A 13,570-nucleotide genomic window follows, 5' to 3' on the forward strand; every position below is an offset into this window, starting at 1 on the left:
TGCATAGAAGCTTGGAGGTTTTTTTTATGGATGGGGAAGCATTCAAAAATTGATATAACTGTTAATGAGAAATTAAATATGCTCTTATTTTTATTGTTATTTATTTTCTACTTATTTGAAATAATGACAAATATATTAAAATAGAATTAATATTATCGAAACATAACACTTGTCATCATTTCTCATTGGTATGAATATAAATAGAAACAAAAAGGTAAGAAAATATTTAATATCTCGTTGGTAAATCTTGTAAATCTTTTGTTCTTCAATTTAAAAACGTAATTATATCGCTTGTTGTAGATTTTGTTTTCCTTATACTAGATTTTATAAAATATTATACAGTATTATATTTTCCATTTTGAATATTGATTATATTTATACAAATATGAAACATTTAACCGCCAACATTTATACTTACATGTTTATTTCTTTTTGTTATGAATATTATTGTTTTTAGACACATATTAGAAATTAAATCACGATAAAAAAAAATATAATTCTAGTTACAAGTTTTTTTTTCCCTTCTATTATGACAATTGTTTTCTTTCATACATGTATACTAAATTAACCTAGGACAATAACATACTAATATATACAACTTTTTTTCTGTTTTACCACGTGGCTAATAAACGCGACACTCTGATCACACAAAATAAATTTGACGACTATATAAATTTAATTTTTGCTAAATTTTCATATGATTAATTTCACCTTATTATTTAGTTCCTTAAAGTTTCAAGCAATATCACCATTACACACAATGCATACAAAATTTATTCATACCAAGCTCACCATCCATCAGGAAGACATGAAGTCACAACTGACCATCATAAAAGCTTCCATGCTTTGCCTCCATTCATATTAAATTTCTTTAGCCTACCAAAAATCATAACTACAATCAAAATTAGTTTACCCCCATCACTCCATTTTCCCGAGAACCCGTACCACTTGTTTTCACAATCTCCATCTTGTTTCAGTCTACGATCACAACTATAGCCAGTAGAGAATCCCACATTTCCGTACGCACTGCAATTATAAATTAAGATCCAAGTGACTATTTAATAATGAAGGATTTTGAGATGCTAACTAGTATTATAATAATACACCAGAATAAACTTGTACGGAAGGTTTACTTACATCAAGCGATAATAAGAATTTATGCTTTACATATTGCATGACTTAAACGAGGATAATAAGAACTTATGCTTTATATATTGTATGGTGGAAACTGGATTCTTGGCTTGGCTACTTTCTCTGTGATGTATTGACTTGAATGAGGATATTACTACTGAGAATGTAAAAGAATAGAAAAGGTCTCAAAGACGTTTGTGCTAAAGTTATTTAGTCCCTTAAGAATATATACCGGAAGCAACAAATTTCGAAGGGTCACATCTCACCACTACGTTTCACCGTTGTGCATGTATTTAACTTTTAAAAATACGATTCTTAAATAAAAGATAACATTTTCATCAATTTTAAACGCCATTAGTATATACTAATGCATGGATTTTGACCTGAAAGAAAATTTAATTAACCTTTTCATTAGATTTTTTTTTAATGAATGTTATCATAAAGAAATCTTATGGATTAAAAAAAAGCATATTTCATATCAAAGTAAATGATTTTTTAGATTAATAATTTAACAAATATGTACATGTAAACTTTGCGGTTCTCATAGCATGTAGTAAAAGTCTTTTTGTTACTATATTCTTTCAGTTAATTACTATAATTAATAAGAAAAAGATATTAAGCAACTATAATTCTATAATAGTCAACGTTGTTCCCTTGTTCTCATATGGCATCATAACATTTTACGTGTAATGATATGTATGAGAGAAAAAGAAGGATAAGGATGTAGTGATGAGGACGGGAGGGTTAATACCTTATGACTTCAACAACAATGTTTAAGACATTGAAGTTAAGAGGATCTTGAATCATTTGTTTCCTCTCAGTTATGCAAACAAGCATGACAAAGATTACTAAATAAGTGAGTTGTGAGAAGATTAATTTCTCCATAAATGTACTACTTCTTTTGCTCCTTTGTTCGAAATTCTCTTCCCTTACTAATGAAAATGAGGTGTACGGTGGAAGATACCTTCAAAAAGTAATTAGAAAATATAAATCATGTAAAAAAGAGTCATCAATTAAAATAATACAATTTATCTATATTTTTATTATAATAAAGACAAAAATATTTGAACCAAATTCATTTTGAAACACAAATTACATTTCAAATGTCTTTATATTTAATTCATTGCTTAATAGTCATATTTATTTGAAACTCATAAAACTTTTCAACTTATCGTATTTAATTGTTTGGTTAATTGAAAATTTTGTTTATATAAAAAATTATTTTCATGTTTGATTGTGAAATATATTAGGAAGAACTAAAGGTGGGTATCAAGGTCTTTCAACAAACTTTATATGGGTTATGATTATGATTAGTCTTTTACCTAAACTAAAAGAAAGGAAAGACCTTAATGCTAGTTAAGGATGAAGTTAGGTTACTTAACTTCCTTTCTATATAGCACTAACTAATAAGTATTAGGAAACTAATAATATTATATATTGTGCTGATAGATTTTTATGTTTAGATTTTGAATGTAATATTATTGGAGTATGGTTTTTCCAAAATTTTAGAAAAAGAATTTTTCACATTTTGTTATGGCTGATATCATATTATCATCGCGTTTGTTCGTTTGTGTTTTCATTTTTATTGATTACACAAGAATGCGTGTTTGAGTGGCGCTAAAAATGTTCCATTATTTTACTCATGTTGAAAATTTTCTCTTATATAGGTAGTGTTTGGATTAGCTTTTTAGCTTATTGCTTATAGTTTATTTACGGTGGGAGTAAACAATATGCAATAAAAATAGGGATGGATGCTTATTAAAATTAGCTTATTTAGCTTAATAAGCTGGATTTTATCGAAACACTCAAATTAGCTTATTGTGGGAATAAACAATAAGTACCTCTTTTTTTCCTATCCAAACACCCCCATAGTCTTCTTTTTTGAAGTGTTTAATTTATAAAGAGAGAGAAAGAGAGGTAAGTTCAATTGAGAAAAAAAAATTTGAGAATAGAGGAATCATTCTCAACCACTCATTTATCTTTATTGCAAAAGCCTCAATCGTACCGGCGGAAATAGAAAAAAAAACACATATATTTTCCAATAAGACATGTTTTCTTAAACTATAATAATCATTACCTTAATATATATACAAAAACATATTTTTTTTTAGTTTTTTTTTTTTTAAGTTTTTAAGGAACTGTTTTTATCGAAAAATGATTTTAAATATATCAAAATTCATAATTTTTTATTCTCTATAAATATACATCAATACTAATATAGTTTTAAAATAAAATATTTTTTTTATAGTTTCAACTATCGTTATTTATAAGTGAATAAAAATGCATCAGATTTTACTACAGTATATTTGTTACTCAATTATAAATAAAAAATATGACTATTTTTTTTACAGTTAAAATATCATTCATATATGAAAATAACATATAAAAAACACTTTACAGTTTATATAAACTCTTGTAACATATTATATTTACATATGAATAGCACATGTATTAGCTTTCTTCAATAGTTATATTCATATACAAAGAACACATTTATCATAATTTTGTTATAGTTCTTTTGTTATTCATATATGAATAAGTAGTTCAGAATTTCAAAACAATCCGTCTTTTATTAACATACTACTTATTCATATATGAATAACAAATAAAATATTACAAAAATCTGATAAATATTTTATTCATATATGAATATAACATATGACGACAACTAATTCACATTTTATTCATATAAAAAAATAGCATGTGATGAAAGATGATGTAAAAAAATATATTTTATGTAAGAATACTTTATTACGTGTTATATTAATATACGAATGATACTTAAATGTAAATAAGTTAACCATACGTTTTATTCATATTTGAATAACGAATGTACCGTAATAAAATTGTGATGCATTTTTATTCATTTATGAAAAACGAGAGCTGAAACTCTAAAAAATATAATTTTTTTATTTTATCTTAAAATTATATCAATATGGATGTCTATTTACATAGAATAAAAAAATTATGAATTTTGATATATTTAAAATAAATTTTCGATAAAAAGAGATTTCTAAAAATCAAAAAAACGAATATATATATATATATATATATATATATATATATATATATGTGTGTGTGTGTGTGTGTGTGTGTGTGTGTTTGTTTGTTTGTGTGTATATTAAGGTAATGATTAACATAGTTTAAGGAAACATGTTTGGTTGGAAAACATATGTGTATACATTATCCATTTCCACCGGTACGTCTAAGGTGCTATTTGTTTTTTTGGAAAAAACCTCTTCAGATCTCTTAATGTTGTACGGCGCAGCACACGCGCAAAACTTTTTATCTCGCAGTTGTTTATTTTTCAGAAGTCTTCGGATTAAAAAACCTATGTGAGTGTTCTTCTTGGCGTAGCACCTGTTTTGCATTTTCCTACCTCTTCTAACCTCTTCTTTTTCATTTTTTCTTGCTAAAATATTGATTACATATAGCTGAAATCTTATTTCATATTTTTTTTCGTTTTTTGTTTATTCTTATTGATTTTTTTTTTCCTTTTTTTATATTGAATAATAATAATTTGTTGATGAAATATCATTATTTTATGTTAAATGATCTTTTTTTTTTGTTAAAGTATCATTATTTTTGCTGAAATATCATAAAATTTTGCCGAAATGTTATACATTATCAAATTTTCGGTATTAAAAATCTATTTTCGGATTATAAAATCAGTTTATTTTGATTTTTTAATATCTGCAGCAGCATGCAGATGTTAAAAAAATAAACATGCTTCTTATTACAGTCTGTAGCCGTTTGGTCCACATCTTCTACTGTAGAGGGTTGTAGAGGTGGTCTGCAGACTTTATGGATTTTTGCTTCAAAAAAACAAACAACACCTAAATGTTTTGCAGCAAAATAAATGTGTGGCTGAGAATGATTCCTTTATTTTCAATTTTTTTGTCAATTGAACCCTCCTCTCTCTCACTCTCTCTCTCTGTGTATATATATATATATATATATATATATATATATATATATATATATATATATATATATATATATATATATAAAAGTGTCTGTTAAAATATTATATCATTTTACTCATGTTGAAATTTTTTTTCATATTTTTCAGTGTTTAATTTATAAGTTTATCATAAAATATAAAACCACACAAACTTATTTTTATAACCAAATAAATAATTTAATGTATATCTTTTGGGAATCTATTGATACGACAAGTCATAAAGGCATCAAAATTCATTATTATATTTTTTCATATGACTGTCGATTCTTTTTACTTTATAAATTTCACTTAAAAATATTTCTACAAATTATTTATCACAAAAAATAATTTATATATTTAATTAATGATTAGAAAGTTTTATTTTCCATTGACCACCCATACATAAAAATGTGAATGATCATCAATCACGTATTGTCGTCTTAGATTTTATATAGTGTTGTTAATCATTCATAAGTGAATGATCAACCTAACAATCATCGACTCTCGACGTTTATAGTTAAATTATTATGGGTATAATGAGCTTAGAAAATATATTAAAATAGTGTTAACAAAGTAAATTGGTTATTCACACATTATTAGTCAATGTACCCACTTTATACATCATCGAATATAGTATATATTAATAGCCAAACATAGTAAGTCCCATTAAAAAAATAATATAAGAGAAAAAGAGAGACTAACATCATCACGATGAACAATACCAATATGGAAGCATTGATGGTGGACAGGTCGACAATCGATTCTCCAGTATGCCTTGTATTTACAGTCTCAAACAAAATCCCAACAAGTTTTTGGTAGAGATCAAGGTCTCTCAAAGAGCCTGAACTCCATTCCATTGATGAAAACAAAATAAATTGCAACATGATAAAAGCTAAGACTGTAGTCGCAAGAAGTAACGAGTCTTGGTATGAAAGAAGATGATTATATCCAAGTACTTTGGAGTTCTTTAACAAATACCTAGCTTCAGATTTTTTGGTAAAAATCCCTATGGCCCAAATCGTAAGTCTCAGAACTGGAGGGTATAAAGTGTTACCAAATAGAGCTTGAGGGATGAGGATTAACAATAGACCAGAATTTTTTCTAAAGATCATCATGTTTTCGTTAGTTGGAACAAACCCACAGTTGACAAAGGTTGACGTTACAGTGAAGATGGAAAAAGTGAGTGCCCTTATATCCTTCTGCTTAAGTATATTTTTGGCACTTGAGATGACATTTATATATATGAAAACTGAAACCACACCCAAAATTTGGACAAATACCAAGTAAAAGAATACTACAAGACCCAAAAACTTGAAAGATTTGTACTTTAAATCCTCCATATCGACATCATTTGTAGAGACAATTTCACAGTTAAAAGTGTCAGATTTTGAACTTCCAGATTCACGGATGACTATTTTATGGAGCTCTATATTATCTAGACAAATGGATTGTGTGTTGAGGTAACACATAGGGGGGTCTACTTTACAACCATCATTACTAGATTCTTTTAAAAAAGGCCGACGAAGATAGAGAATTACCATTGAAATGAACACCTCACCACCGATAACCATAAGAATTGTGAGAACGACAAGTTGGGTGTTGGAAAAAACCTCCATCTCAACAGTGGACATGCTGGAAACAGTGGCTGTTGAGACAGAGGTGAAGAATAAGTCTATGTTACGAGGGGTGAAGGTGGTGGTTTTTACATCCATTGATTGGAGGATAAAAAACCCTATGGACGAAATAAATAGAAAATAGAACAAATTTATTGGAAGTTGGTTTCCACCTAGATGAAACCAAGTAGAACGACAAAGAGAAGGACTACAAAGTTGTTCCAACATCTTTCCCACATAGGAAAACACTTTCATCTTTTCGTTTATAGGACTCAACATAAACTTGTATATGTCGAAATGAAAGAGTGAGTGATGAGCTAGATGTTTGGAGCTTTATATGGATGGGAAGGCATTCAAAATTAGTAATGTTGCTTAATGCTTTCTTTTCCAATTATAAACAAACGGACGTATATCATTTATTATATTATATAATATTATATTTTTAGTTTGCAGTTATTCCAATTTGTATCAAATATTATATTCTATTCCTATTGGAAAATCCTATTACTCCTTTCAAATAAAATAAAAATAAAATATTCACAAAATTACATAAATCATCCATTTGTTTCATCAAAAGTCACGCACTCATCTCGGTTAATTTTTTTTTATACAAATGGTCTATGTGGTTTCTAAACTTGCACGAATAATCCCTATGGTTTCTAAAAGTTTCACGGTTGGTCCTTAAGCAAATTGAAATGACCTTTCTACCCTTTTTAATTTATATTATATTTTTTCATAATTAAATATAACTTAGAAAAGAAAAAGAAAGAAACGCCTTCCTCTTCTCATCTGGGTTAATGTTGTCGGAGAACTAGATCTCACGTTGAACTTAAATCTTCATTCAGTTACAAGACCCACATTACCGTCTCGAGAATCTATCACAAAATTGTATACAGATATCGTGAATCTGTAAATGCACAACCAAACATCAAGAAACTATATATGATTGGCGACATCATATGGTCACTTTTCTAAAACCATATCCGTCGGAGAACCATCACGCCACAACACTAATCATAAATTTCTATTTCAATTTTAATTTAGCAGAATCATTAGGTCAAATTTGATTGTACGCCACATATATCAGGTTAAAAATCCTTAGTCGGTCACCCTCTCTTTTCTTTATGCAAGTCTCCCCAGTAAAGAAACTGCTTTAGGTAAACTTAAAGAAATGGGCATTCCCCATATTTCTAATTCTTATGCTTTTCAACACCAAACCTATTGATCGATCTAGAATAAAGGGGGTTCTCTTATAAATTTGCTTTCAGATGTCTGCGATTAAAGGAGAGGAAATACGGAAAACATACATGCACGATTTTCTTCTCGCACCTCTAAGGATGTTTTCCCTCTACAAAGCCATTGATCATGTGTAACATCCGGATATCCAGGCATGGAAATCTGAGTATTTTATTATGGTATATGAAGAGACTCGGCGAGTTGATGCCTCAACTCGTCGAGTAGGATAGCGACTTGGTGACATGTTTAATGAAGGGACTCGACGAGTCGGGTATCTGGACTCGCTGAGTCAGTGCAGTTAAGGAAAACCCTAATTGTCCGGGTTTGAGACATATTTAAAGGACCTTATAGCCCTCTTGTGCGGCTACTAGTCCAGAGAGAGATACCCTAGAGAGCTGGAGTGAAGAGTGAGAGAGATAAAGCCATTTTAAGCATTCTTGGTGTGATTTTGCAAGGGAGAAGTCATTTCCAGCAAAGGGAGGTCAAGGGAGTTGTTGATTCAGAGTTCCTAAGCTCGTATCTTCATTCTAGAGGTATCAAATCGATTTCCTTTTTCTGTTTTCGGTGAGATTGGTGATTTTAGGGTTTACTACACCTTCCTATGGCATGTAATGATGAGTATAGGGTCCCTTTGTGTGAGAGATCCCAGATTAGGACCCATAGAGGTCCATAGGGCCTTATTTTGTATTCTTTATGTTGGTTTATTGAGAAAATGAGACTTTGATGCCATTCTTGGAGCCATTTCTCCAAGGAAAGCCTTGTGAGCTTTGCATGTATATCAAGCCTCAACCTTTACGTGGTTATTGGTCGTAGGGAAGCCAAATTTATGGATTACAGGAACAGATCTGACCTCAGAAGATCAAATGAGTGTTGACATGGGAGCAACTCGCCGATTCCATGGGGAGACTCGACGAGTCGATTCGGGTTGTCCCACGATACGAATCCAGTGGAAACCCGTCGAGTGGAAGGTTCACTCGACGAGTCGAGTGAGGCCTTGGAAGAGTCAGAAGACACGCATGGACTCGCTGAGTCGCGCTTGTGTACTCGACGAGTCTGGTCAGAGTTGACCGTTGACTTGAGTTGACTTTTGTTGACTTTTAGGGTTTGGTCAACAATTGGTCATGTGGACCATTTGAAGGGTAAAATGGTCTTTTAGCCTTCTTAGAGGACATGAAAGGGATTAGTCTAGCCTGGAGAGCTGTTATTGATTTAGATAATTGTTTATGTGTTTAGGTAGAGGCTAGATTAGTGTATACGAGTGCGATTACCAGAGACATCCGAGGTGAGTCTTCTCAATATACTTTACCTTGTGTGGTAACCAGAGTTATGTGACAGAGTATCTTGTATGCTATTTATGTGATGTGTTGCACTGCATTATTTCTATGTGATTTATGTTGTGGGTATTCCAGAGTCTACAGAGTTAGGACCGAAAGGTCCACAGAGTTAGGACCAGAGGGTCCACATAGTTATGGCCAGAGAGCCCACAGAGTTATAGCATCGAGTGGCTTGTATGTGTTACATGTGGTATTTTGGGGAACTCACTAAGCTTCGTGCTTACAGTGTTTTGTGCTATGTGTTTCAGGTTTTCTCAAGATCACGGGACGGCACCGGCTCGATTGTGCACACCATAGGAAGAGTTATGTTTTTTTTGAGGATCCTAGATTATTATTTGATTGAATATGGAATTCTTTTTTTGTAATCTAAAAAAAATGAGATTTTTACAAAAATTGTTTTATGAATTTAGCGATTTTAAATGAAATTTTAGTTTTGAAAAATTACAGTGTTACAAGTTGGTATTAGAGCCTTGGTTTGAGGGATTCGGATGCACCTTCGGGTAAGTCTGGACTCAAACTGAGGAATTGAGAAAAAATTTCAAAGAAATTATTTTTCTAAAGCAAATAAGAGTTCAAAGAGAAAACAAGAAAGAGCAGTGTGTACAATCAGCCAGAGCCCGAACGGTGATTTCCCAAAATACCCTTACTTTTGTGTTATGAGATATTTATGATACATTTTATGAGATATTATGCATGCTAGAGACAGGCTAGGTATTTAATATCTTAGGACTAGAGTGGCCTGATTTGTGATGCCTTAGCCTAGGAGTTGTTGTTGTATGTGATGTGCTTATGAGTATGAGATGAGTGAGAGTATTCAGCAGGAATCCTTTAGGGGATTCGAGTAGAGGAGTAATCTAGAAGAGGTATCTATATGAGCCTATGAGGAGTCTGTCGAGAGGGTAGCCAGAGGCCATGTGGGGCGAAGATGTTAGAGTTCGGTGATATCCTTCGAGTATGAGGAAAGAAAGTGGAAGTTTTATGTGCTGAAGGAGATGCTTCGATGCCCAAATGCTGCTTGCTTCGTGCTTTGTGGAGCTCTCGATGATGGGAGTCAGCTACTAAGTGAATATGACGATATTCAGGAGGTAGATGGCTGGCATCATTAGGAGTTCTTCAGCAGCTGATGACAGAGAACTTGTAGAACCAAGGAAGAGCCTAGGTAGTAACCTTAGCTAGATGAGTGCGCTGGCAGAGTATAGCATTTCGCTGAGGAGCGAGCACGCATGACGGAATTGGTGAACGAGAAGGTTGAGCAGCTACTTAGGAGCTCTGGGATGGTCAGTGTGAAAAGTATGGGTAGATGTGGCAGATAGTATGAGCCCGTACTACCAAAAGCAGAGGACCCATACTCGATACAGGGAGTATTCTGAAGGTTCTAAGTAGTAGATTGAGGAGTGATGTTATGGTTCGAGTACCATACATCGTAGCAGATTGAGGAGTGATGTTATGGTTCGAGTACCATACATCGTAGCAGATTGAGGAGTGATGTTATGGTTCGAGTACCATACATTTTCCCGAGAACCCGTACCACTTGTTTTCACAATCTCCATCTTGTTTCAGTCTACGATCACAACTATAGCCAGTAGAGAATCCTACATTTCTGTACGCACTGCAATTATAAATTAAGATCCAAGTGACTATTTAATAATGAAGGATTTTGAGATGCTAACTAGTACTATAATAATACACCAGAATAAACTTGTACGGAAGGTTTACTTACATCAAGCGATAATAAGAATTTATGCTTTACATATTGCATGACTTAAACGAGGATAATAAGAACTTATGCTTTATATATTGTATGGTGGAAACTGGATTCTTGGCTTGGCTACTTTTTCTGTGATGTATTGACTTGAACGAGGATATTACTAGTGAGAATGTAAAAGAATAGAAAAGGTCTCAAAGAGGTTTGTCTGAGAAGGACAATAGTGATAAAGTTGTTGGAACTTTGCTCTATAAAATTACAATATGGGACTTATCCCACATTGGTGGAAGAGGAAACCTTTTCCCACCTTATAAGGCTTGTCCCACTCATTTATTCAAATGGACCAAGTAATGGGTTAAGCAAATTGGGTTTGGGTTGTGGTGTTGGACTAGTCTAATTGGGCTAGTAGTAGGCTTGGATTATTAAATATTAATGGTCAAAGATAGGGCCTTGGGCCTTGGGGCTCTTCTTGACTAAATAATATTTTTTAATATATAATCCGAAATTAATTAGTCCTTAATTAATCTTTTTATTAATTCAGTGAAAAATAAATTCTGTTAAATAAAGGATTAACTGCAGACAGTTTTTGGCAGTTAATTTCGGTTGGTGGTTTACAACCACCATTAACAGCCTATAAATAAAAGGATCTGGACAGAATTTGAGGGCCAATAAACAAAAAAAACTTTCTCTCAAAAAAATCGTCTATCTTTCCAAAGGGATCATGGTGAATTTCGACAGATTCAAGATCTGTTCTTGAATTGGATTGTTGTATCCTCAAGACAGACCCATCCCAGGGAAATTTCTGTCTTAGGACACTGCTAAAGCAGACCTCAATCTCTACAATTTCGTGGTTATATTTCTGTGTTATCATCAAACAAGTATGTTTTCTGTAAATTTGATTCTTGTATATTGAATATATCTGAATTTAGTTTATTTTATTTCATTACTTTGTCGATTGTTTACTTCTGTAATAACAAAAGTTATTTAATTAGTCCCTTAAGAATATATACGGAAGCAACAAATTTCGAAGGGTCACATCTCACCACTACGTTTCACCTTTGTGTATTTAACTTTTAAAAATACGATTCTTAAATAAAAGATAACATTTTCATTAATTTTAAACGCCATTAGTATATATTAATGCCTGGCTTGTGACCTGAAAGAAAATTTAACCTTTTCATTAGATTTCTTTCTGTTAATGAATGTTACCTTAAAGAAATCTTATGAATTAAATAAATAAAAAGCATATTTCTTCATATCAAAGTAAATGAGTGTTTTGATTATAATTTAACAAATATCTACATGTAAACTTTGCGGTTTTCGTAGCATGTAGTAAAAGTTTTTTTGTTATTATCTTCGTTCAGTTAATTACTATAATGAGAAAACGAATATTATTTATCAATTAATAAAATAACAAAAAATCATTCTTTATTAGTTATAAAATAACGATTTCATTATTTTTATTATTTTGCAATCATATTAAAAAGTGAGTTTTTAACAAATAAGTGTTTTTTGAAAAATTATTTATTAAATAACCGTACTTTTTAAAATATTTATCTATTAAGTATAGTTTGAAAATTTAGTAGTATTTCTAAAATTTTCAGTATTTTATTCTATTTCCACTGTCTTTTTAATATAACTTTTTTGATATTTTTTAAGCTTTTTGCTATTAATGTGTATAAATTTGTTTAGAACACCATTTTAAAAATAACATTTGTTTGATAGAAACTCCTTTTCTTATGAGCAAGTAACAAGGGTAAATATGATGGAAGAGAGATTTATAATTTTTTTCTAGATAAAGTTTTAAGCATGTTGAACGTATCTTAGCATTGGTTTAAGGATCGAGTTTAACATATTGGATTGGTTATCGAATTTGTCCAAAAAACTAAATTCTTGGGTTGGATACGGTTATAATGTTTGGGTATTACCCATCCCATTATCTAATCTTATTTACCACACTCCAAACCATTTATTTATACTATAATAATAAATGGTTTAAAATTAATAATCATTTTTCTATTTCAGTAACTTTAACCTATAATATCAACCGGATTAAAATTAAAACTGAAAATTTAGACCCAAAATCTATGGCGTTTTGTTCTCATGTCTCCAAGTCCATCTCAAGTCTGAAAATATTTGTTTGATCTTAAATTGGTTGATGTTAATAAAAATTGGATTTATTAAAAAAACTGAAGTCATATTTTTAATAGATTGTGCTATGATTTCACGTAATGGAAATTTCAATAGCTAACTTTTAATATACTAAGATTATAAACTAGGATTCGTAATCCACAAGGTTATTTGTAAACTCGATGGTTATCTTGGAATGTGGTACTCGATGGGACGATCTCCGGTTTAAAATACAATCTTTTAATCATATAATTGAGACTAGAATAAAAAATACACGTCCAATTGTCATCTTACTTATAATTCCGATGAAAGTAACATACTATTCTCAAGGATAAACCATTTATGGTATTTTTCCTAAAACTTTTATGTACGCAACATAATTTTTGTTTCGACTAGATCAACAAATTATATTAAGTTCTTAAGAGAAAATAAATAATAAAATAAAACCTTAGAGATATCAAACCGAGAATAATATGTA

At 30.9% G+C, this 13,570-nt stretch overlaps 1 protein-coding gene across 2 annotated transcripts; it reads right to left on the reverse strand.

The window, feature by feature from the left end:
- Window positions 1-733: 733 nt before the first annotated feature.
- On the reverse strand, window positions 734-7,048 carry LOC145061723 (cation transporter HKT1;3-like). 2 transcript variants are annotated; one of them, XM_079009263.1, is made up of 3 exons: window positions 5,777-7,045; window positions 1,883-2,095; window positions 734-1,026 (listed from the first exon to the last, which is right to left on the reverse strand). In XM_079009263.1, exons 1-3 carry the CDS (start codon window positions 6,964-6,966, stop codon window positions 828-830), a joined length of 1,602 nt encoding a protein of 533 aa, XP_078865389.1. In that variant the 5' UTR covers window positions 6,967-7,045; the 3' UTR covers window positions 734-827. The 2 variants fall into 2 exon arrangements, with proteins under 2 accessions (XP_078865389.1, XP_078865390.1); XM_079009264.1 differs by lacking the exon at window positions 1,883-2,095 and having other exon boundaries at window positions 5,777-7,048.
- Window positions 7,049-13,570: the final 6,522 nt, after the last annotated feature.

Source organism: Lactuca serriola, chromosome 7 (genome assembly GCF_051521515.1).
Source record: "Lactuca serriola cultivar US96UC23 chromosome 7, Lser_US96UC23_V15, whole genome shotgun sequence".
In the NCBI taxonomy this organism is placed as follows: Eukaryota; Viridiplantae; Streptophyta; class Magnoliopsida; order Asterales; family Asteraceae; genus Lactuca; species Lactuca serriola.